We start from the raw sequence: 26,461 nt of genomic DNA on the forward strand, positions 1-26,461 counted from the left end.
AGGAGATTTCTTGTTGGTGCTACTTGCACACCCCTCCACTAGCTAGTCAAGTTCTGTAGTCTGCGTGACAAATCATCGCCCAGGCTACTACTACTTATCGAATGTAAAAAGCAGTCATTCGTTGTGAGTCGTCTGCCGATCGAGACGTAGTTGAAAAAGGCCGGGACTTGGCTAGTTCATTAATTTAATTAATAATGTGTACTAATATAAAAGTTTACATTTCAGAAGTGGGATCTCTTACGCCTAATTAGTGTGGTAAGTTTAGGGCGCTCTACCCTTCATGAAAAAGCCTTTAATGATGCCGCTCCGGTAAGCCTATGATTTGGTCGAAAGTGCGCATTAGAATTCATAGAAATGTGTGCGTACGACCATGCATAGATATTTGTCACTGCACGGTTAGACGCTTATCATAGTTTTAGTTAAACCAAAATAAGTTGATGTGTGTAAGATGTATGACTTGGGCGCCCATGAATGCGAGTATATGAGAGAATGACTGTGAATGTGTGTTAAGTGCCGAACTATCCATATATGTGTAAGTGTTAACACGAGATATCACACTATTAACGCTTTTCTCGAAAAAAAACGCCATTGTTAATTTTTTCCTTGATCGGAACGGACGCCACGTTGCAAATTGGGTTGCGCTAATTTACTTAATAGGCGTCAGGTTAATTTATATTCGCGAATCGTAAAACATTATTCTTTATTGTGAACACTTGTGTAGGTAAACGTTGAACTAACTGCGGTAAGTGGCAAAGTTTTCTACAAACAACCAACAATAATTGAAATAATAATTCAAATGTATTCCTGGCAATAGTCATTATGAATTCGTGGAACCGGCCGCGCCCCAATCCTCGTTTGCAGAGGAATGTGGAAGTTCGAGAGATGGGCCTCGCCATGCGCTCAAATGAAGTGGAAGTAATCATATCGGAGTTCGATCCCGACAGCAGTCGCGATCAGTCGTCCGAAGAGTGGCTCAATGAAATAGATTCTATGGCAGAGATTTTCGGATGGGAACCTAGACGAACGATGCTGTACGCTTGTATGCGATTGAAAGGGCCTGCCAAATTCTGGTATGATGGTTGCAAACAAGAGCTTCGTACTTGGGAGATTTTCCGAGAGAGATTTCTGGAGAATTTTCCTACTGTCATTGACACCGCTGGCATCCACAAAAAATTGATAAATTTGAAGCGAAAACCGGATCAGTCAGTAGAGTCGTACTTTCACGAAACGGTGGCCCTGGGTCGAAAAATAAGATTATCGGATGACCTCATTAAGAACTATCTGATTAAGGGTCTCCCATATGCCTCCACTCGTGCAGTTATGGCACAAGATCCTGCAGTTACGTTGCCGCAATTTTTGAACGCATTGATTCGTGTCGAACGAGCGACAAAAGAGGGCGAAAAACGTAATGTCGGTCCGAGCGGACGAGTTGATCTCAACAGGACACCAGGCAGGAGATCCACAGAATACATACCACGTTTGGATGCTACACCTCGTAACAAGACTCCAGTTAGATCCGTACCCAACACCAGTTCCTTCAAAAGTGCCACTCCAACCCCATTAAGTCACAAAAGGCAATGTTTTATTTGTCGGGCGGAAGATCATCTGGCACGGAAATGCCCCCAAAGAAAGGATTTTCGTTCCGGGGTGGCACTGAACCGCACCACCATGTAAACAATGTGGTTTACACGAAGCTCGCTGTCATCAAAGGATATCATGTGAACGCGTTTATCGATTTGGGTAGTGATCGAACCTTGTTAACGGAACGGATTTCAAAAAAACTTCAGCTAAATATCGAGAACGATGCGTCGATATTACGAGGATTCGCTGGAGGTGAGTGTAAAACAATCGGCGCGGTGACGGAAACAGTCCAAATAGATGACTTCGTCAATGAAATTAGGATTCTGATTGTTCCTAATGATGCGATGAAGTACGACATGTTAGTTGGAGATGACTTTTTCCGTAAAAAGGGGGTATCCGTTGTGAAGACTGTGGATACAATAACCATCCGATCCGATGACCCTGTTATAATGAACGTCGAAGTAGACACGATAACAACTGATAGGGCACCGTTGACAATTTCCGATTTGAATGTAGAACCTTTCGCATCACCTAACTCGACATCGAAACTATTAGACCTACTTAATCGGTATCGCCATTGTTTCGCGGTAGACTTAAGCGAAATTGGTTACACGGATATCGAAACAATGAATATTACGTTGAAAGAGGATAAAATCGTAAGGCATGTGCCGTATCGAGTGGCCTACGGTCAGCGAAAATACTTGCAGGAGGAAATAAGGAACCTTTTGAAGAATGATATTATCGAGGAGTCATCATCAGAGTTCGCCAGCCCAGTGGTAATCGTCCCTAAGCGCACAGGAGACTATCGAATGTGTGTGGATTATCGCATGTTAAACGCCATAGTTCAAAAGGAGTACTTTCCTACGAATCGTGTGGAAGAAGAGATTCATAACTTGAGCGGGAAGCGCGTATTCACATTGCTCGATATGATGAATGGTTACTTGCAAATTGGTGTTGATGAAAATTCTCGTAAGTACACAGCCTTCGTCACACCAGACGGCCAATACCAATACAAACGCGTACCATTTGGACTTTCCAACTCTGTCAGTGTCTTCGGGAGAGTCATGAGCAAAATCATTCAACCTTTGAGAGACAAAGGTATTTCGTTCTACATGGACGATGTAGTGATTGCCACGGAAACCGAAGAGGAAAATTTGGAAGTGCTAGAGCTTTTCCTAGCCGAGGTATCTAAGTCGGGAATGACCCTTAAAGTGAGTAAGTGCGAATTTTTCAAAAGATCGATTGTGTATCTAGGACACGGCATTGCTGAAGGCTGCGTAACGCCAGGCGAAACGAAAACTGAGGCCGTCGAAAAGTTCCCCATTCCCACTGATGCGCGAGCTGTGAGACAGTTCTTAGGTCTTACGGGTTATTTCCGTCGCTTCGTGCAAAACTACGGACAAATTGCAGCACCACTTACCCGACTCACTGGAAAGGTACAGTTCGTTTGGGGAGAAGCTGAGCAAGCTGCATTTGAAAATCTCAAATTCGCTTTAACTCGACGACCGGTTTTGGCATTGTACAATCACTCCCTCGAACATGAAGTGCATTGTGATGCAAGTAGTTTTGGACTAGCAGGAATCCTTATCCAGATTAATGATAAACGTGAAGCACAGCCAGTAATGTATTTCAGTAGAGCAACAACGGATACAGAATCCCGATACCACAGCTATGAATTAGAAGCGTTGGCGGTAGTAGAGACTCTCAAGAAATTTCGGTACTATCTACTTAACAAACACTTCGTCGTGTACACAGACTGTCAGTCGTTGGCTTTAACACGGGCTAAGAAGGAACTCAATCCTAGAATCGCACGCTGGTGGTTGACCATCCAGGAATATTCGTTCGATCTAAAATTTCGATCAGGACGACAAATGGATCATGTCGACAGCTTAAGCAGAAACGTTGTGCGAAATAGTCAAGAAAATGAACAAATTATGTCTATAAATGTAGATTGTTTCGACTGGGTAGCTGCACTTCAATTGCAGGACGGAAAAATTTGTAAGATCAGAAAAATGTTAGAAGGGCTATTAACGATCGAAAAGGATATCATAAAAAACTATAAAATGGTTAACGGACGACTATTTCGTATTACACCACATGGGCTCAAATTTGTTGTACCTACGAGGGTGCGTTTCTATATTGTAAAATCGTTGCACGATGATATGGGCCACCCTGGCATAGAAAAAACTACGGAACTGATTAACCAGGATTTTTGGTTCGAGAACATGAATGCCTTCATTAGACAATACGTAAAATGCTGCATTGAGTGTGCATCTAACAAGCGGGGACTTGACGAAACACGAATTCAAATTCATACTCATCTGAAACAACCCATTCCGTTTTGGGTAATACATGCAGACTACTGCGGCCCTTTCCCCAAAAGCAAAAGACAGAACACACAAGTCCTTGCTATTATCGATGCCTTCACTCGGTTCATTGTACTGCGTCCCACGAAAAGCTGTAGTACAACGGGTGCTATTTCCGTTATGAAAGAAATTTCACAATATTTTGGAATGCCCAAAATAATCGTAACTGACCGAGGAGCTGCATTCACATCAAAAGGATTTGCGGAATTTTGTGAAATGAACGATGTTAAACACTCACTCGTCGCCGCCAAAACACCTAGGGGAAATGGACAAATTGAAAGATGCTTCCAATACACTACCAACGCTTTAAAGTGTTTCACTTCGGGCAAAGATGAGCGTGATTGGGATTTACATCTGCCAGCCGTCCAGTGGGCTATGAATGTCATGAAAAACCGCACTATAGGAGAAAGTCCTCATGTCGTGTTGTTAGGCTACCGTCCAAGAAATGTCCTGAACAATAAATTGCTCAATGCACTACGTGATGAAGTTTATATTGATGAAGAGAAGGAGCTTCTCCCAGAAATCAGAAAACAGGCACTCGAACGGATGACTCGGAACTCTCAGAAGCAAGCTGAACGGTACAATTCGTCACACAAAGCTCCTCAGTCATATAGTGAGGGAGATTTAGTTCTCCTACGATATGAACCTCCAGCTGATGGCGGTTCCAGGAAATTGATGCCTCGTTACCGCGGACCATACGTTGTCGACAAAGTGCTTGGAGCTGACCGGTACGTCATCAAAGATACACCAGCTACACAAGTAACACAAAAGCCATTCGAGTCCGTATATGCAGCTGACAAAATCAAACCTTGGGGACAACCACCCGAAGACGGTTTTCCTGAGGTTAACGAAGATGACGAAACGATTGACACTGAATTTTAACTTTAACATTTGAATAAAAATGATCGCGAATTGAACCCAAATCAATCTTTTTTTTCCATTTCTCTTTGGTGTCTGTTTTGTTTTGATTGATTTGTCTCCGCACGGTTTTTGCATTGACAGTTCACAGTTCACTTCACACCATAGTTCACAGTCCATACACGCGACTGGGTAATTAGCCAAAAATGGGTATATCGACTCTGTAATCATTTTTTGGATAAAACTGTTGGCGAGCTACCTAATTCAAAATTTCTTCCGCTCGCTATTCGACGACGGGTCGAAAAGGATTGGTTTCTGTTGTTTATTAGTAATACAACGACGTTAGTATGAGTTAGTTGCGCCAGTGTGGCATGCTGTAATAGTGAAATTATATGAAATACTTATGGAACAGAACAGAGATTAAACGTTTCAACAGGTTTTTTTTTCTTAACATGATCGCTTGCATAAAAAGATTTATTAGGATTGGTTGAACGATGTTACCACAATTGATTCAATGCGGTCAGTTCAATGCGAGTGAGGACCATTGATTCGTAAATCTAATTCGACGATTTACGTTATAGTGTGCAGACAGGATTGTTTATATCGTTTGGTAGCGGTTCTTTGAGAGTGCCTGCTATGGTTCCCTATAGATGGGAATAATTTGTCCGCAGGAGATAAAATGATTCTATGACATTGTAAAGAAGTTAGAATGAATTTCAATTATAGAGTAACGGTACTTTGAGAGTTACTACCTCGACGCATGATGATAATGGAACGTGATGAGTTGTCATTAAAGGTTTTAATTGTATTAATGGAAGTCCAACGCTATCTCCGGGGCGGAGATAAGCAGGATGGCCGAATGTAAGATAAAAATAGATCTCTGAAGGCCTGAGGAGATTTCTTGTTGGTGCTACTTGCACACCCCTCCACTAGCTAGTCAAGTTCTGTAGTCTGCGTGACAAATCATCGCCCAGGCTACTACTACTTATCGAATGTAAAAAGCAGTCATTCGTTGTGAGTCGTCTGCCGATCGAGACGTAGTTGAAAAAGGCCGGGACTTGGCTAGTTCATTAATTTAATTAATAATGTGTACTAATATAAAAGTTTACATATATATATATATATATATATATATATATATATATATATATATATATATATATATATATATATATATATATATATATATATATATATATATATATATATATATATATATATATATATATATATATATATATATATATATATATATATATATATATATATATATATATATATATATATATATATATATATATATATATATATATATATATATATATACTGTACTAAATTAAAGGGTATACTCCTGGGCATATAGCATTTTATTTGGATCTTCGGAATATCTTGGGATACAAGCGTTTTACAAAAATGTTCATTTTTGCTGTTTTCAAAAATGGTGGGGTAAACCCGACCCCCTATGTTTTTGGTTGATTCAGTGCAGATATTACTCAAATTTTATGGTTTTACAATGATAAATGAATGAATGTTGTGTTATTGAATTGTAAAATGAAGAAAATGGAGTTCAATATCAATCTTGCAATACTAAAATCACGAGCAGTAGCACGTAATGATATTCCCATTTGCATCGGAGCAATTGCTTGACGAATACTATAATCATCACGTTTTTGTGTCTTTCGTTTGTAATTATGTACCATTTTGCATAAAAATAATAAATAATAACAATAAAAATATATTTCAATTTGATAAATAAAAATTTTCTTAGCAAAAAAGCGGTAGGATTTACCCCAATATTTAGAGGTCGGATTTGCCCCACCGCGTCATTTTTCATTACGATGCGATTAAAAAATATATGAAAAGGTTGAACTAAATTCATCTATGCACTTTGTAGGGCTTAAATAAAAGAATTTAAATCCACTTACATTTATTATGCAATCACTTTAACAATCAGAAATATCCTGTAGTCAATGATGCAAAAAAGTCAAATCAAAAGTTGTAAAAACACACTTTTTGTCGTATGAGCATCTCAATGTAGACTAATAAAATGCTGTCATACCACCATTATGATTATTTTAGACGCTCTGCACGACAACATTGATATTAGTTCGCGTAGTGCTTCTGATTTTCGGTAACAGAGGGGGGTCGGGTTTACCCAACGGTCGGATTTGCCCCACCTTACTATATATATATATATATATATATATATATATATATATATATATATATATATATATATATATATATATATATATATATATATATATATATATATATATATATATATATATATATATATATATATATATATATATATATATATATATATATATATATATATATATATATATATATATATATATATATATATATATATATATATATATATATATATATATATATATATATATATATATATATAAATAAGAATTTTATAGTTTTAAAATGTGGCTGTACGGTGTATACCGAAGATAAGAAATAAATAAGAGTTAATAATTACTCTGGGCTGCCGAGAATTTGGGAAATTTATCATTTGCTGTAATTATACGATTGGTCTAAGAAGCAATTTGTACTCCGTATAGCCGACTATGAGCAGCATTGCTTATATTTTAATAAATCGGTAACGTTCACTATTCTATACTGCGACGAATTTTTCGTGGTTTCTAACCTGTCGTTACCGTAAACCGGTGCGACTTTGATCATCAGTGTGACTTAAACCAGAATAGTCTACCGAAACATTTTAAATTGGTATGATTTTTACACTAATCGTATAAAATACTGATTTGTTATACTTTTTGAGTATATTGTTCGGTTTTTGGGCACAAAAACTACAAAAAACCGAAATTTGACTTCACCTTATTTTCACGAAGCTTCGTAAAGTTTTTTTATAAAGCAAATAAATCTCAGATTTAGCTAGAGTAATAAATTACAAGTGAGTTTTTATTTTCCTTTAAAGTGGGATGTGCCAAATTTACTTTTAAGAGCTTATTTATTGTTCAATATTCCAACGTGTTAAAATGGATGAACCTTTTTGTGTATTGATAAAGCACTGAAATAAAACAATTTTAGCAGTTTTAAAGGTTTTCAGAATCTTTTATTCTAGTTGGACACAAATTTTACGAATTTTGGTGACTCGAATTTTACAGTACATTGAAATAATTTGTATAATACCATTTATCATCTATTTAACAATGAGTATCTTTCCAGAATTAGTTTAATCAAACATTTGAATGAAAAACATTGACATCAATCACTTAAGGTGGGTGAACATGCAGGTTATCAAAGTCATCCCGGAATACGAAAACCGACTTCAACTTGAAATCATTTTTGAAAAAATAGCTGTAAGCGAACAATTTTAGTTAAAACCATCCAATCTTGTTCTCCATACATCAGTACATGGTTTAAAAATATTAAACTTGAAAAAAATGTGCTGCGTCTAAAAATATGTTATGATTACTTCGAAAAGTGATAAATGTCACCCCGGTTTACCGTACTTATTTTACCCGGCCATCGCTTGAATGAAATGTGGAATAGGAGGTATTGTGTGCATTTTAATTTATTTTTGTGTCAGCTACTAACTATTCTTGTAGATAATTGGAATTGCACATGTATAATGGTTTCGTAGTAAGAGGGGCTTTTATTAATACTAAACTGCAAAAATAATATGAACACAGGAATGATAACTGAGTTATTTCCGTAGAATTAGTATAACAGAATACTGATACTAAGCACAGAATAGAATTCCGATTCTAAGCAATCACTTCTGAGCGCGATTTATTTATTGTTATGATCACTACTGGTTATGCCAAGTAAGTACTAAAGAAGTATAAAAACAAGAGACAACAATAGACTTTTACTCCATTTGATCCATTTGCAAAGATTGGATTGTTTTCCTCGTACAATCAGAAAAGAGACAATATGATTCTAAGATAAATAAACAAAATACTTAACAGCCGTCATGAGGTGGGTGCAATTCTCATCGCACTCAGAGCAAAGATTCGGGTACAAAGATACTCACATTAAGACACATAATGAAGAAATCAATTGTGAACAGCATCGCTGTGACCGGTTCGAACTCCAGCTGGGAAGGAATCAAGAGCAATAAAAAAACAACGTTCCATTAGATAACAAATTGGTTACGATTAGTTCGGTTTCGACAGTGAGTGATCGAGATAGCTAATGGAGTCGAATTTGTCATTTACGCTGCATTTGTCGCACCACCGCTGGATGGAATGTACTAAATGCGGGTTTGGTGTCCTGTCGAAGAACGAGTTTGAAAAAAAAGAACCACCACCCAACATCAAAAATCGCAATGTTGGTTGGTTGGCGATGGAACCACGTATAGGCTACTCACCGTCTGAATCACAATCAGATAGACGAAATGGGCGCATTCCACCATCAAATCGGCAATCATAACGACTATCCATGGCAATAGGAAGGATCGTTTGTCCTGTGACGGTTCGAATCGATTCCCACCGGGGGCCAATTGGAAGCGTGCAAAAGTTAAACGAGGACTTTAGTATTGGTGGTGATTGTTCGAGTACATAATCCATCCATCGAAGCGGGAGGGAAATTGGTCCTGGATTAAGCAATCTGTTTTGGAATTTAGGTGACGTGTAATATGTTACACAAAAGCTTAGATTGCTGGTGGGATGTAGCGAAGAAATATCGTACTACTAAATTGCGGCAGCAACAAATGCTTTTCCACTTCAGTTGATATAACATACGTACCACTTTTAATCCGACTATCACTAGCACCGACGAAACTACTCCCAGACTCGCAAACGCTAGCAGCAGCATGTTGAATATCACAGTCACTGTAACGAGAATGGGAAAATTAATTTGAAGGAGGAGATTTAATAATCTTGTTTCGGCACGGAACGCTACATGTTGTTGTTTGGTAATTGAATGTACGTTTCGTGCGTGTAATTTACCAGCAACAGAACGAAAAAATGGCACAAACGCCACTGTTATTATCGATTAGTTTCAGTTATGGTATACGAAAAGTTGTTTGAATATGCACAAACCTTGATGAAAGGGAATAATCAGGGCCGCAGAGAGAAAATACGGGCCCGGGGGGTCCAACGTACGGGCCCTCACCACTGTGTATTACCTGAGTACAAAAAGTCAATGTTTGTAATCCATTGGAGTTCACTGATATTATGTATAGTATACTGAAATTTTATATTTATGTACCATTTTGTTGCTCTAGTTGTTTGAAGTGTCAATGAAGAAAAAAAGTAGAGTTTTTTATACCTTGGGAGTTTTTAATACCTCTTCGACAGTTTTGGTGATTTTGAAAAGCGCCGTTTTTGTAATAGTATTTATAAAAGTAAGGAAATGACAAGATTAAAAAAAGATAAAAACAATAGGAAAACTAAATATTAAAAGGATGTACAAAAGAGCAAAAACAACAAAATCAACCACATAAACAAATGTCAATTGTCAAAAAATGTTTAATCGAGAAAACACCAAAACAAAACCTATAAAAATTGATAAAGGAAAACAGGAAACTAGAAAAACATATTGCGAAGATTAAAAAAGTCGAACACTATTGAACAGATAGTGAAAATAATGAAAAATCGATAGGAAATTAGGAAAAAAATAGAATCAATGAAAATGAAAAAAAAACTTCTAAAAAGAATACAAACATTAATATAAAAAAATGCATAAAACTGAAAAACTCGATAAATCAAGAATAATAAAATTTATTTAACATTAAAAAAAAAGAAATATTTAAAGCAATAGAAAAAATAAATAAAACGTTAAGAATGTATAAAACTAGAGGAGTATATATAAAAGACAAGAATAGAATAACCATAGAGAAATTCAAAAAACATGGACGAACCAGAAAATTTTGAAAAACTGGAAAATTTAAACGATGAAAAGACGAAAAAGTAAAGAAAATTGAAAGTATTGAACAAAAACGGAGCCAACAGTCAAAACAGAAAAAAATAGTAGAAATAAGCCATACTATAGAAACACAAAAATGAAGATATCAACATGAAAAAATTAATAAAACGGATATTATTTAAAGAATAGAAAAATCAAAAATTTGAAATAAATTCAAACAACGAAATAAATGTAAAATTAAGAAAAAGTGCGCATAGCGTCAAAAAGATAAATCAAATATTTTTTTTAGGAAAATAAAAAAAAATCAATGTTAACGTATAGGAAAATAATCAACTGAAAAAGTATTTTCAAAATAGGTTAAATGGAAAACATGAAGAAATAACAATAACGAATTAAATCTTAAGAGAAATAAAAAAAAATACATTAAATGAACAACTAGAAAAAATAAAACTACGATAAACAGAAAACTAAAAACTAGAAAATGAGGAAGAAAATAGGAGAAAGGTAAAAAATTAAACAATAAGACAAATTGGAATAAATTTGAATAAGTAAAATTGCTTTTAGAAATGCAAAAATTATGAAAAAAAGGAAATAGAAAAAGGCTATGACAAGTATAAATGTAGTAAATAAACAAATTCTAAAAATTAGATGGAATGACAAAAGAAACAAATAAAAAAGCAGGGTATCAAAATATGAAACAAAAAGAAAAAAAAATAAAAAAGCATAATTTTCTCGAAAAATTGCGAATAAAATTAAATAACAGAGAAAAAACTATAAATTGAAGTAAGTGATAGTGATAGCAATAGAAAAAGCTAAAGTAAGGAACATAAAAAGATGGATAAAATTAGAGTATGCAAACAGATAAAAAGGCAGAATCTTACAATTGTAGAAATATACATACAATCCACAACTTGAAAAAATAGATCAATGAAATTTTAACACAATAAAAAAACTCCATATAGGAATAAAAAAAATTGAAAAATTCAAATTCAAATAAGGGTTTTGGTTGGATTTTGCGCTATGCTGGTTTCGAAAACATTCATAATCCTATAAAAACATGAATTATTCTTTTATTTGTGTTGGTGTGTTAGCACACCTTAAAATATTTTACAAGAATGTTGTAACTGATTTCTAGTAAATAGTTCAAAAATAAAAATAAAATCGTTACGTTCAGGAAGCGCCGCTCAAAATCTCACGCTCACTTCTCCAAAACGAAATTATTTTGTATGTGGGCTTAATTTGCTATATTAGTTAGCTAATCTTGCTACCTAGTTGATTTAGTTTGGTAACAGAGTTAAATTTTCTCTTCGAAATCAATCAAACACAATTTAGTAATTTAGTTGAACGTATGCTTCTTAGAATCATTGGCAGCAGCAAGATTGTGAACTGAGAGATCTTGTCTTCATGCTCCATGACATATAAAATTCAAAACAAAACTATTAACACTATACTTGTCACAAAGAGGGCTTGTTGTGTACGCAATTTGCTGTTATAATGAAAATGTTGACAAAAGGCCGTCCATCTCTGGCCTCTTTGCTAGGAGGAATGGGTAGTCGAAAATTGCCGAAAAAAGCTACGTCATTTGAGTATGACCCCTTTACAAAAATGTTTCGGTATCATCTCGTATTTTTATAGATTTTGTATCAATGAACGGCAAACCAAATATATTAAATTAAAAATTTAAATTTTTGGATTAATTTCGAATTCTTTTGGTATATCAAGAGTTTTTGATGACTCATTTGACCAATTGAGCTCTCAAATAGAGGTAGGACTACCGCCTCTAGTGGTACTTTGACCAGCAGAATTTTACTGAGCAGGGGATAGACTTCAAGAGACACATAGGTATGCGTTGAAATCAATTAGAATTCGAATTTAAATGATCATTCGATAGAATTTTGGAGCGCTTCCATTGCTTTTTATTGTATAAAACGCTTAAAAACCAGTAAATATGCACTGTTTTATTTCTTATGTAGCTCGTAGCACTAGGAGGAAAAATATCTTATTTTCTTCACATTCACCGTAGAGTGTAATATTTTGGTAAAGCACTCCACCTTTCTGTGACGTTCACATTTAGTTGTATGTTTTTTTGCATTTGTTAACAGTTTTGTTGATTTAGTTGGATGTAGAGATTCGCTTTCTCGGATATTCACAAAGAATCCAAAAGCACCAACCACCCTCGCTGTGAAGCATAACCCGAGCGAGGTTTGCTCTGCTCTTCAGTAAACAAACACGGTGTGAAATCACACTTCAGTTTCTTTCGAGAATCTTTGTGAGGAACATAGGGCCTGCAACCCGAGGATGATGTTTATGAGGGCTGGGTGCTGGGCGATTCCTGTACAGCAAAAAAAATATGAAAATTAACTTAAGCGTATTTCATGATATCGCAGAAAACTATTCGTGTAATTATTTTTCACGAACAAATTTACGCTATATATCATGCACATAAAATGACCCCTGAAAATCGTACAAATCTGTATGTTCCTATGGAAATTTACATTATTCTGCCCGAGACTTGCGCGCTATTCATTCAACTTACAGATAAAATATCTTATTTTTACACGATTTTATACGAAACGGTGTTTAGCAGAGCGAAAAACTAACTGCGTCATACACACACATGCACGAGCCGCAACTCAATGCGCTCGGATCGTCCACGCTCAAGCGAAGCTTATGTACGCCACTTTGCAGTCACGTTGTTATGTGTCGCTTTAGCCTAGTACATTAAGGGGGTGTCTCTGGTGAGTCAATGATTGTCGGTTCAAGTCTTGGTAGTATTATTTAACGGATTTTTTTTTATGTCAGTATCATCACCAATACATACGTAAGTTATTTATAGTACGATTTGTGGCCAATGTAAAATTAATCACTCGCATAATTATACACTATTGGTCGCGTTCCTTTTATGTGCAGAATATTTAGCATAATTTTACATGAATTTTTTTATCTGTGTGGTAAAGCAAAGGGCAACGCAAAATTGCAAAACGAAGACACGGAATTCGCCTCCAAAAACCGGTGTGACAACCCTAAGCTGGGTTTTTTTTTCAATCATTACTTTCGATACTAATCCAGCGCTTTCGAAGATTGGAAATTCAATAAATCAAAAAAATCGATTTCAAATTGGCGAAATTTGAAGACAACCTCATGACTTCTAATCAAACCATTTAATTGTTTAATCCTTACAAGTCTGATCATATTTTTGTTTCGATTATAGACATTTCAACCTTAAGGTCATTCGCTTCTTCATTCAGGTTAGGAATTTTCCTATAACAAATCTCTATTCCTGTGTGCGGGGTTGGGATTCGAACCCAGGTGAGCTGCGTACATGGCATTCAATGTACAAATTCCGCTATGCCCGCTCGAGTCTGATCTTGTTTCGATGCGAGATTTACGTTGGTATAAACATAGTTGATATCAAATATGCAGTAGTTTAGAATTTTCGCCATTCTAGTTACCTGATACACAGGATATTGAATTTTTAATTGTATTCTCAAATAATTTTTTGTCGAAAAAGTATTTGTCAAAATTTTAGTTTCTGTTAAAAATCCGGCCCCCCTTCAAAACTCCGGGCCCGGGGGGAAACACCCCGCCCCCCCCCCCTCTCGGCGGCCCTGGGAATAATACTAGTGATCTATCTGGAGTTATAAAATCATTCTATTCCACACGATGGTGAAATTATATGGCTTTCTTGTATATCAACATGCCATGGTAATCATATAATTAATGCGCCGTTCAGTGTAAAGCAATTCCATATACAACTTGGCAAACACAATAACCATGATACCGGTTTGCTTTGCCGAGAATTTTGATTCCCAGTTTGAACTATACTCGTTTGTCTCACCAGCGAGATCAGATTGGCACCTACGCCACGGAAACCCAACTCATTCCATCTATTCTAATTCCACGCTGGACAATACAGGCGAACGGATTGTCTGGTTTATTTTAATTAAGTTTACATATACGGTAACGTTCCGATGCGTACAGAGCATTTATTATATTTTATTATTTTTCCAAAACTATTTGTTATACCAAAACTGAAATCATAACCTCATAAACTCAGTGGAGCTCTCACAGGAATGTAAAATGGAATAAAGCATCAAACAAAAAATTAAAGACTAGTGTAGAATCCAGGGTCAGTAGGGGAACATGGGGAGACTTGACCAGATTTTTAGCTAAAACTGCATAAATCTCTAAAAAAGCCTTCAATCCCTCAAAAGTCATTGAGATATAATATACAAAGTTATTTTGCGTCTTCATGATTTTTTGCAGAATTTTTAATTTAATTTTTGAAAAGTTACCAAAGTTTTTCTGTGATTGTTTTTTTGGTCAAGTCTCCCCACTGCGGGGAGACTTGACCAAGGCATTGGGAGACTTGACCAAGAGAATTTTGAAAAATCATAACAAAAAATAATGACATAAAACATACTGTAATTATTTTTTCCATAGCAGTAAAAATATAAAAGGGTTACATTTGATAAATTTCAATTTTTTAATGCATTTCTTTTTAAGGTTTAACTATACTGCTTGCATTGCATGTTCACACGTCACGAAATAAGTCCTACTATTTCTAATTTGGTTTACTAATACTAAAATTAAAAGACTTATGTTTGAGGTGGGATTTTTTATGGTGTGATTAACATTAACAGCAGATACTAAAGCATAATAAATATCAGGAGTTTTGTATCTTTCTTCAGCTAATTGCCACTTGGTCAAGTCTCCCCATAAAATCTTGGTCAAGTCTCCCCAATATTAGTTATTGCGTTCAATGTCATGCAAATTCTAGTAATAACTATTCCAATGTTTCAATTTATGTAAAATCATTTCACTGCTTCATAAGGAATAAGACGATATATGAGTACTTTGATAGTAATTAGTAGTCGAGTAGATATGTGCATACAAAGTTTGATAAAAAATTACATCATTTAATGCAAATTTATTAATCACGTAATATTTTCTGCAAGGAAAGGATTTTTCGTTCCAAACTTTTAAAATTACCTTAAGGGATCGAAACAAGTACAAACATATTTTTGAAAAAAATTAACAATCGAATAGAAGACGCCATAGCCAAAAATAGAATTTTGTGCTTGGTCAAGTGTCCCCATGTTCCTTTACAATACACGACCGCGGTTACATTGAAAATGTCACATGCCTAGCGAATTTCAGATTTTTGAAGTAGAATACTTCTTACAAATAATTAATTTATTTAATTTTTAATGTAAGTGCCAATATCTTATTTAGGATTTGATGGTATTCAATGGGGAAAACAGATCTAAATAATGAGTGAAGCGAAAGCAATTCTGAACATAACATAGCATGCCGTTGGAAAGGTAATTTCTTCTTCTTTTAACATGGCTGTTGTTAAAATTTAAAAATAAAAATTTAAAATCGGTTGCAAAATGATTGCGTAGAAATTTTTTTAGCGACGAAAAATCTTTTTTTTGCTATAAATCAAGATTCCGAGGGTATATAAAATTGAACAAACGTGGTTTTGTGTTGTATTTGACCAGACCTACAACCTTTAACAGAATCGAATTTACATGAAATGTACCCAATTAAACATGATGTAGTAGGGGGTAGGTGTGCCATTTCCATGTACACAAATAATTGTTCGAAGGTCGAACCGAAAAAGAAAGCCACAGTAAACACCAAAAGGGCGCACAATTGAGACTCCGCCAAGGGCTCCAGAAGACTATGCTACGGCCCTGTATACAATTTTTTGAGATCTAGTAATACTAAAACGATTGTAGAGGATTATGATTTTAGGTTTCAGCGAGATTTTTATCCCATACTCTTCCACACGGAAAAAAATTCGTTCATGAATTCATGAACAAAAAATCACTATTTTTGTTAACTAATTGATTTACGAAAATCGACGGTTAAACGACGTTCATGTTTTCATGAGCTTTTCACGATTTTCGTAATTTCGTATCGCGTTGCCGTCGTATTTTATTCATAAGTATACAATCACCTTTTTCTCGCAGAATAACGTGATTATTGGATTTTTCTGGCAGAGTAGTGTTATTCATGTTCATGATCTAAGTCGCGATTTTCATAATTTCGTTTCACGTTATAGTGAAATTTTAATAACAAGCAAAGTAATTTGTGTTTTTGATTTCAGAATCTTAGTTGCGATTTTTGATATTTTGGTCACGAGTAGTATGATGTAAGTTTATGATTTCAGAATCATTGTTACGATTTTCGTAATTTATATTTATGTTAATGTGGCTCATGTTCATGCCATCAGAAGTATGACATTCGTAATTATCGTGATACTCTATTTTTGAATTACTATTGGATTTTTTCCTTTGAGTAACGTGACAATATGAACTGATCACTATTTTTCGATTTTGTGAACTATTTCACGAGCACGAACGGTCAGCCGTGACAATTATACCCGCAATCACGAACTTGTTCAGAAAGGTATGAAAAATATTTTGTGAACTATTGAACGAGCACGAATGGAAAGCCGTGACTGTCTTGAATTAGTTCACGTATACATGAATATTTTTTATGATTTTGTGAACTATTTCACTTACACGGATATTGCATTGTGTTCAATATAATAGGAGTCATGAACTAGTCCACGATAAAAAATGTTTTGACAAAATTTGTATTACGTGCCATAAATGTGCATGGAAAATTTTCTAAACAAATATAGCATCAATTGTTGACTTTTATTCATATCACTGGCTTAATTTAATCTAGCAACAATCGGTGAGAACCATTTTAAAAGGTATTGGTCAAGGAATCTAGAAAAAAAATTGTTACAGTGATGCCAAACATGCAGTATTTCCATAAGAGTAAAATTGCATTTTTCTCGCAATATATGAATTTTTCTGTTTAAAATTATTATGTCACTGTGTTACTAAGACATTTTTACATGTTAAATCATCTAAAATTTCAATATAACTTGAGCCAATGCCAAGATAGTGATTTGAAGCAAAACACTCAAAATTTCTCATAACGTTTCTCACTATATCAGAGTAACCAAGCAGAATTTTAAATTCTGAAAATACCAACTTGTAGAGATCCTTCCGCAAATCAATGTGCCATTTCTAGCTCAGTTTACCCCAAAATGACGTTTGTCATAACATCGTGACATTTTTCCACCAATCTACATCATTGAACATTGCGTTTGATGCGCACTAGACTGCCCAGAAAAATAATGAATTTTTGAAAACTCAATCGGCCCACCCCTGAGTCGATTCCTAGTCCCACCAGGAGTACTTGCTCCAAATTTGAAGCAAATCGGACAAGTCTTGCTACCGGACCAACGTGCTCGAAGTTTGTATGGGATTTTTCGACAATTTACATGGAGAAAACCATCTTGCTCACATTTTCGCCGCTAGGTGGCACTGTATACATCAGATTATCACCAAAAGTGAAACTTAAGAAGATAATTTTATTATCTACAACTTTGTTGAAGACTGCAAAGCGATCCGACTCCAATAGGAAAAGTTATTAAACTTTTAACGAAGTAATGTCTGAGTCAGTTTTGCATGGGGCCTAGCAGTGCATGATACTGTATCAGTACTAGGTTCTAACAAACAAAACATTTTTGTGGATTAATGGTTAGATTTAGCTGAATAGTATGTTCGGAAGAATTGCAGTACATAATACGAGTTATGTTTTGGTTAGAAAATTTTAGTTCAATATGTGACCGCATAGATGGCGCCAACACTAACTTTCAACGGAGAGAGATAGAATATCGAGATGTTTGGAAGAATTACTGCAATATTCTTGTTCGACAACTTTGTAGAAGACACCTAATTTCTATCTCTTTTCGTTGAAAAGTTAGTGTTGGTGCCATCTATACGGTCAGATGTGGAACAACAATTTTCTAACCAAAACATAACTCGTATTATGTACTACAATTCTTCCGAACACACTATTCAGCTAAATCTAACCATTATTCCATAAAAATGTTTAGTTTGTTAGAACCTAGTACTGATACACTACCATGCACTGCTAGGCCTCATGCAAAACTGACTCAGACATTACTTCGTTAAAAGTTTAATAACTTTTCCTATTGGAGTCGGATCGTTTTGCAGTCTTCAACAAAGTTGTAGATAATAAAATTATCTTCTTAAGTTTCACTTTTGGTGATAATCTGATGTATACAGTGCCACCTAGCGGCGAAAATGTGAGCAAGTGGGTTTTCTCCATGTAAATTGTCGAAAAATCCCATACAAACTTCAAGCACGTTGGTCCGGTAGCTAGACTTGTTCGATTTGACTCAAATTTGGAGCAGACACTCCTGGTGGGACTAGGAATCGACTCAGGGGTGGGCCGATGGGGGTCATTTTTTTTTCTGTCACTCTAATGCGCACTCTACGCGGTAGTATAGAAACCACGATAAGTTGTAGGTACCTACTGCATCTTAAATGCAAATTCCTAAAAACTGTATCGCGTAAAAACTATGGTGGTTGACAAATCACATGAAAACCACATACACCTCGATTTCATGGGTATCAGTTTTTGGTGGTAGCTGTCGCCCAGGTGCAAAATTGCTTACTCTAAATGAGATTCTGATTTACCTGTGAATTTTATTTAAGTTATACGAATGAAATATAATTAATTTTTATTATCCTGATTATACTGGGAAAAAATTTAATAAAAACAATACATTTAGAAGCGTAGTTCTACGTCAACAATTGTTTCAACCCCATTTTTTCTTAGGGAAACTTTGCAACTGCGACCACTATTCAGATTATTTTTGTAGCCGCCCCTGTTTACTTCACATATTATTGTTTGTCCACATATGTTGTCCCATAGGGCTGTCCCTTGTAATTTTTTTGAATGATCAGTGTCCCTCGTTAACGACACTATATTCGTTTAAAATTATGCCACAATTTCGTGACACGGTTTGAACTGTAAATTTTACAGAGTCGAGTAAAGCATTTTCAATGCTAAAAAGTATAGGTAATAAAAACAGGATATCCAATGGGGCTTATCAGCAATAGAGTTTTTCTGTCTGAAATACTAGACACAGAAAAATTTCAGCTTTACATTGGATATATATTAAAGACAGATTTGCAACAAATTTGGCAGAGCGGTAGCATCATAGCTTAGTTTGGTTACAATTAGTCGCAGTTCTATGGCCCATGGAGAAAGAAAGAGATCCATATGTCATATTTCACAACTAAATAATTTATTGACTCATACAAATGAATTTACTGTGCGGCGCTCACGCCACTGTTGCATCCGACCGTGGCTCAGCACTAGTTGCATGTATTCTATTGCAATCGGGTTCCAACACAATGCGCTGGCGAGGGTCGTTGGATAGAACCGTTTTGCACAATTACGCAGCATGGCCATAACTCATAGTACACAACGGGAATACTATGACTAGCTGTGAAATTAACCAGAGTGTTTACATCAAGCATTCATGTATACGAGAATCGAAAATGGTGGAAATTGGAAAACAGTTGATACAAGGTATTGGCACGTTTTCGAAAATAAAGTGGTTTTTGTCGATTCCGGACTTTTCCTCTCTTAAAGAGATTTCTGATCAACTTAGCAGAGAACCACATCCAGAAAGATTTAAAGGAGGTCGATACCAATTTGCTCGCCAGAAAACTATTGGTGAATTTAATATGTACTTCTGCGTAACTTTTTGAATGAAATAGTTTTGCAGTGTTATTTGAGTATAACCATGTGAAATGTTAGATAGTTTTGCTGTTCCAAATACAGTAATCGAAGAAAAAATTGAAATTATTGCACGTGGAAGGCCGTTTTGAAAAATTGCTCTTGTATAAAATTTTTGCAAATGCCAGAGAACATCATGGAGCTTCATAAACCGAACACAACTGCAAAGTTCCGTTCGAATCGATAATCGACGATGGTCATATTTTGTGGTAGGCCGGTTTGTCATGGAACCCCTGAGCTGTTACTTGTACATTTGCAGTGTTGAGAGAAACAATATATTTCCGCGATAGCATTTTTATAAAACAAATCCAAGCAATGTTTTCGGCAAAGTCTTTCTGGATTATATTCCACTTTTCACATATGAAGGATAATTTATTACATAAGTACCAGTTTTGTAATCAGACGGCACATTGCAGACACCGCTAACAAAAACTCATTCAGGAGGCCATAATAATCGTAAAAGCCGCATCTAGTACCTTAACAACAACAGCACGCATCATAAACGAAGAATCATTTGTGAAACTCGACAAGTTCTCACTAGTAACCTGTAAAGGTAAGAAGCAATTAAGAACATCTGATCGCAAGCGCCAAGGCAGCATTCACGATTGTTGAGACATTTTAGATTAATTGGCTAATCGGCTATAGTTATCGAAATGCAATCAAAGTTTTGCAGTAATTCAGTATGTATTTATTTCAGCTTATATTCGTCCGTTGAGCTTTGGAATGAGCTTGAGTAGAATGCTCGATATTTGTGGTTGACGCCCTGCACACAGTCGTTTCCGGTTCGTTTTGCCTAGGTTTTTTCACTTCTTCATCATTTCCTTTTCGTCCTTCGCCATTTCTTTGGTCTTTCGAAGCTTACGCTTAATCATGGCCAATGGGTTTCGATCGGACGGAGTTCAGAACAGTTTGGTGGGTTCATGGCACAAAATCCACCGATGCGGTTTTCGAATAGTGGCATGACGCAAAATTAGACCACAATAACTATTTTTGATCGTGCTGTCTTTATAACGGCAAAATTCGTTTGTGAAGACACTCAGTTTTGTAAATTTCATATAGCTTCTGGTCACGAATGGTTCACTACGTTTTCCACAAGTTCATATGGCTCGCCAAATCAGGTACTTCGAAGCGAGTTTCGACAGTTTCTTCTATTTGAAGCGGTCATCCACAGCAGACCTTACCCATGAAATTTTCCTGTCCCGGCAACTGCTTGATATCCGCTTTGATGTTGGTATTATCATTAATGACACAGCCGGTTAAATAGCGTCGGGTAGAATTTTTGGTCGCGCATTTTGGCAAAACTTTTCCTGTGTTCGTACCGATTTGCGAAGTACTAGGAACCTTAGGAGGACCTTTGAGACGGTTGAATGATGTCCATCCATCAGTTTTCCTAAGACGCGATGCGACAACCTGGGACTTTGCATGTGGGTGAAAAGCATTCTTTCGCGAACGGTTTGCTAATTTTCTTCCATCACGACCGGATTCTCATTGACAAATGCTAATCTTAGCGGATGTAAACAATGCACTCTAAACAGAAACTGGGCAATTTCGGTCAAGTATAAGAAAATTTACGCAAGTTTCAAGCCTTCGCAATAATTTTCTACACACCCTTTATTTGTGTGTTTCTTTTTATTTTTTCCATCTTTTAAATTTATAAAATACCCTAGGTTCCGTTAAGCTAGCACATTGAGCCATATCAGATTAATGATTAATTTGAAAGCTTAAAACCGTACAAATGCCCTATCTGCTATTGAAATAAAAAGTTATCTATAGTAGAGCCCGTCAGTATTTCAAGTCCCGGGACCCGGGCGCGTCTCTCGACGGCTCTGCATATCAAGGACAGACAGATATCGCAGGTGCGTTTGGTTTTGAAATGTTGATCTTTCGGGATGATTCGATTAATTAATTTTCATAAAACGATGCTGAACCACTACTAGATATTAGATTCAGCCTTAAGAATTAATTATCAGTCGGGAAACACAGCTGTGAATTTATACTACGAAGACCAACGAAAAGTTTGTATGGGATTTTTCGACAATTTACATGGAGAAAACCATCTTGCTCACATTTTCGCCGCTAGGTGGCACTGTATACATCAGATTATCACCAAAAGTGAAACTTAAGAAGATAATTTTATTATCTACAACTTTGTTGAAGACTGCAAAGCGATCCGACTCCAATAGGAAAAGTTATTAAACTTTTAACGAAGTAATGTCTGAGTCAGTTTTGCATGGGGCCTAGCAGTGCATGATACTGTATCAGTACTAGGTTCTAACAAACAAAACATTTTTGTGGATTAATGGTTAGATTTAGCTGAATAGTATGTTCGGAAGAATTGCAGTACATAATACGAGTTATGTTTTGGTTAGAAAATTTTAGTTCAATATGTGACCGCATAGATGGCGCCAACACTAACTTTCAACGGAGAGAGATAGAATATCGAGATGTTTGGAAGAATTACTGCAATATTCTTGTTCGACAACTTTGTAGAAGACACCTAATTTCTATCTCTTTTCGTTGAAAAGTTAGTGTTGGTGCCATCTATACGGTCAGATGTGGAACAACAATTTTCTAACCAAAACATAACTCGTATTATGTACTACAATTCTTCCGAACACACTATTCAGCTAAATCTAACCATTATTCCATAAAAATGTTTAGTTTGTTAGAACCTAGTACTGATACACTACCATGCACTGCTAGGCCTCATGCAAAACTGACTCAGACATTACTTCGTTAAAAGTTTAATAACTTTTCCTATTGGAGTCGGATCGTTTTGCAGTCTTCAACAAAGTTGTAGATAATAAAATTATCTTCTTAAGTTTCACTTTTGGTGATAATCTGATGTATACAGTGCCACCTAGCGGCGAAAATGTGAGCAAGTGGGTTTTCTCCATGTAAATTGTCGAAAAATCCCATACAAACTTCAAGCACGTTGGTCCGGTAGCTAGACTTGTTCGATTTGACTCAAATTTGGAGCAGACACTCCTGGTGGGACTAGGAATCGACTCAGGGGTGGGCCGATGGGGGTCATTTTTTTTTCTGTCACTCTAATGCGCACTCTACGCGGTAGTATAGAAACCACGATAAGTTGTAGGTACCTACTGCATCTTAAATGCAAATTCCTAAAAACTGTATCGCGTAAAAACTATGGTGGTTGACAAATCACATGAAAACCACATACACCTCGATTTCATGGGTATCAGTTTTTGGTGGTAGCTGTCGCCCAGGTGCAAAATTGCTTACTCTAAATGAGATTCTGATTTACCTGTGAATTTTATTTAAGTTATACGAATGAAATATAATTAATTTTTATTATCCTGATTATACTGGGAAAAAATTTAATAAAAACAATACATTTAGAAGCGTAGTTCTACGTCAACAATTGTTTCAACCCCATTTTTTCTTAGGGAAACTTTGCAACTGCGACCACTATTCAGATTATTTTTGTAGCCGCCCCTGTTTACTTCACATATTATTGTTTGTCCACATATGTTGTCCCATAGGGCTGTCCCTTGTAATTTTTTTGAATGATCAGTGTCCCTCGTTAACGACACTATATTCGTTTAAAATTATGCCACAATTTCGTGACACGGTTTGAACTGTAAATTTTACAGAGTCGAGTAAAGCATTTTCAATGCTAAAAAGTATAGGTAATAAAAACAGGATATCCAATGGGGCTTATCAGCAATAGAGTTTTTCTGTCTGAAATACTAGACACAGAAAAATTTCAGCTTTACATTGGATATATATTAAAGACAGATTTGCAACAAATTTGGCAGAGCGGTAGCATCATAGCTTAGTTTGGTTACAATTAGTCGCAGTTCTATGGCCCATGGAGAAAGAAAGAGATCCATATGTCATATTTCACAACTAAATAATTTATTGACTCATACAAATGAATTTACTGTGCGGCGCTCACGCCACTGTTGCATCCGACCGTGGCTCAGCACTAGTTGCATGTATTCTATTGCAATCGGGTTCCAACACAATGCGCTGGCGAGGGTCGTTGGATAGAACCGTTTTGCACAATTACGCAGCATGGCCATAACTCATAGTACACAACGGGAATACTATGACTAGCTGTGAAATTAACCAGAGTGTTTACATCAAGCATTCATGTATACGAGAATCGAAAATGGTGGAAATTGGAAAATGGTGGACGCGATGCGACAACCTGGGACTTTGCATGTGGGTGAAAAGCATTCTTTCGCGAACGGTTTGCTAATTTTCTTCCATCACGACCGGATTCTCATTGACAAATGCTAATCTTAGCGGATGTAAACAATGCACTCTAAACAGAAACTGGGCAATTTCGGTCAAGTATAAGAAAATTTACGCAAGTTTCAAGCCTTCGCAATAATTTTCTACACACCCTTTATTTGTGTGTTTCTTTTTATTTTTTCCATCTTTTAAATTTATAAAATACCCTAGGTTCCGTTAAGCTAGCACATTGAGCCATATCAGATTAATGATTAATTTGAAAGCTTAAAACCGTACAAATGCCCTATCTGCTATTGAAATAAAAAGTTATCTATAGTAGAGCCCGTCAGTATTTCAAGTCCCGGGACCCGGGCGCGTCTCTCGACGGCTCTGCATATCAAGGACAGACAGATATCGCAGGTGCGTTTGGTTTTGAAATGTTGATCTTTCGGGATGATTCGATTAATTAATTTTCATAAAACGATGCTGAACCACTACTAGATATTAGATTCAGCCTTAAGAATTAATTATCAGTCGGGAAACACAGCTGTGAATTTATACTACGAAGACCAACGAAAAGATACCGGTGGCAGATAGATGCAGACAATTATTAATTGTTTTTGCCCTGCTGAATTTTTTTTAATTCTTAAGTTGAAGCCGGTAGGTATAATCCGGCAAATAATTATTTGTTTTAAACCAACTTGTCAGCGTCCGAGCCTTTTTAAGGCTCAATCAAATTAATAGCTTGGCGTCTTATTCTGTTTGGCTCCATTCTCTTCTCAGCCCAATGAAGTTTTCCGTATAGTCTTTACATTAAACATTAGACAAAAACCAAATCTTTTATCTAATATCTTGAGAGCAGGTGGTGGAAAATTTACTGTATTCAAAATCCGGCACATTATCCCGTGCCAAAATTCGTGCTCGAAGTTTTGAGATATAATGCAGTGCATCTCAAATATCACGATGATCAGCATCAGTGTTTTTTTTAACATTGAACCACATTTAATGTTTGCGTGGATGTGCTTTATTATGAAACAACAAACCGGATTCGTTAAAAGAAACTTTTTCCTACGCGTTATTACTTCCTATACGATCTCCATAAAAAATTAAGATTATTTTACTGACAAATTCATTCATTTTAGGATTTTGACGTAAGTTCCAATGTCTTATTTAAGACTTTTTTGGTGGTATCTAACAGGAAAAACAGATCGAAATGGTGAGTTCAACGAGAGCAATTAAGTGATAAATGTGCATTGGACCGGAGTCCCAAGGTTGCAGGTTCTAATCCTGCCGTGGGGGGTTTTTCACATAATTGTTTCGTTTACCTTAATAGTTCGACCTGTTTTCCTCGTTAGACACCAACAAAAAAGGCTTAAATGATGTGTTGGCACTTACGTCAAAACCAAGAGGGTGACATGACGTCATATTATCGTAGTGAACATAAGAGCATAGTTTGTAACGATATAAGCGAAATTTGTTCTAAATACGAAGTAGGAGATCAAATCAAAGAAAGTGTGCATTGTTTTCTTTTGTTTACTGCAACTGCTGTTTGTTGATGACATTTCAAGCGATTTTGACGTTGTCAAACTGACCCTCATCGATCGGTGGAAAATCGATGTTGCCTATTGTTAAACTCTGTATGTAGAGATAGGGACGTCATTTGCCTGGTCAAAACCCAAAAAAATGAATCAATCGTTTAACGCGATCAGCGGGTGCGCTCCGGTCATACCTCTGTTAACTGGGCAAGGGACCAGAAATCGTAAGTTTCTACTAGCCCTATCACCCAACGAAGTACGATGGGTAATGAACAAAAATCAGTTATCAGACGATACTAAAAACCCCGAACTTGGTATTAGCCAGGCAACTAACGTCCCTAACTCTACATACAGAGTTTGACAATAGGCAACATCGATTTTCCACCGATTGATGGGGGTCAATTTGACAAAGTCAAAATC

The 26,461-nt window shown here is 36.1% G+C and overlaps 1 protein-coding gene across 1 annotated transcript in view; it reads right to left on the reverse strand.

The window, feature by feature from the left end:
- The window catches only part of LOC131689037 (uncharacterized), a 273,415-nt gene that overhangs the window by 34,100 nt on the left and 212,854 nt on the right, over positions 1-26,461 (reverse strand). The window contains exons 4-6 of the mRNA XM_058973787.1: positions 9,537-9,622; positions 9,160-9,255; positions 8,824-8,886 (exon numbers count right to left, since the gene is read on the reverse strand). Of these exons, the coding sequence (XP_058829770.1) occupies positions 8,824-8,886; positions 9,160-9,255; positions 9,537-9,622 (245 nt within the window). The remainder of the gene's footprint in view (positions 1-8,823; positions 8,887-9,159; positions 9,256-9,536; positions 9,623-26,461) is intronic.

The sequence above is a fragment of the Topomyia yanbarensis genome, chromosome 3 (genome assembly GCF_030247195.1).
Source record: "Topomyia yanbarensis strain Yona2022 chromosome 3, ASM3024719v1, whole genome shotgun sequence".
NCBI classification, from domain to species: domain Eukaryota; kingdom Metazoa; phylum Arthropoda; class Insecta; order Diptera; family Culicidae; genus Topomyia; species Topomyia yanbarensis.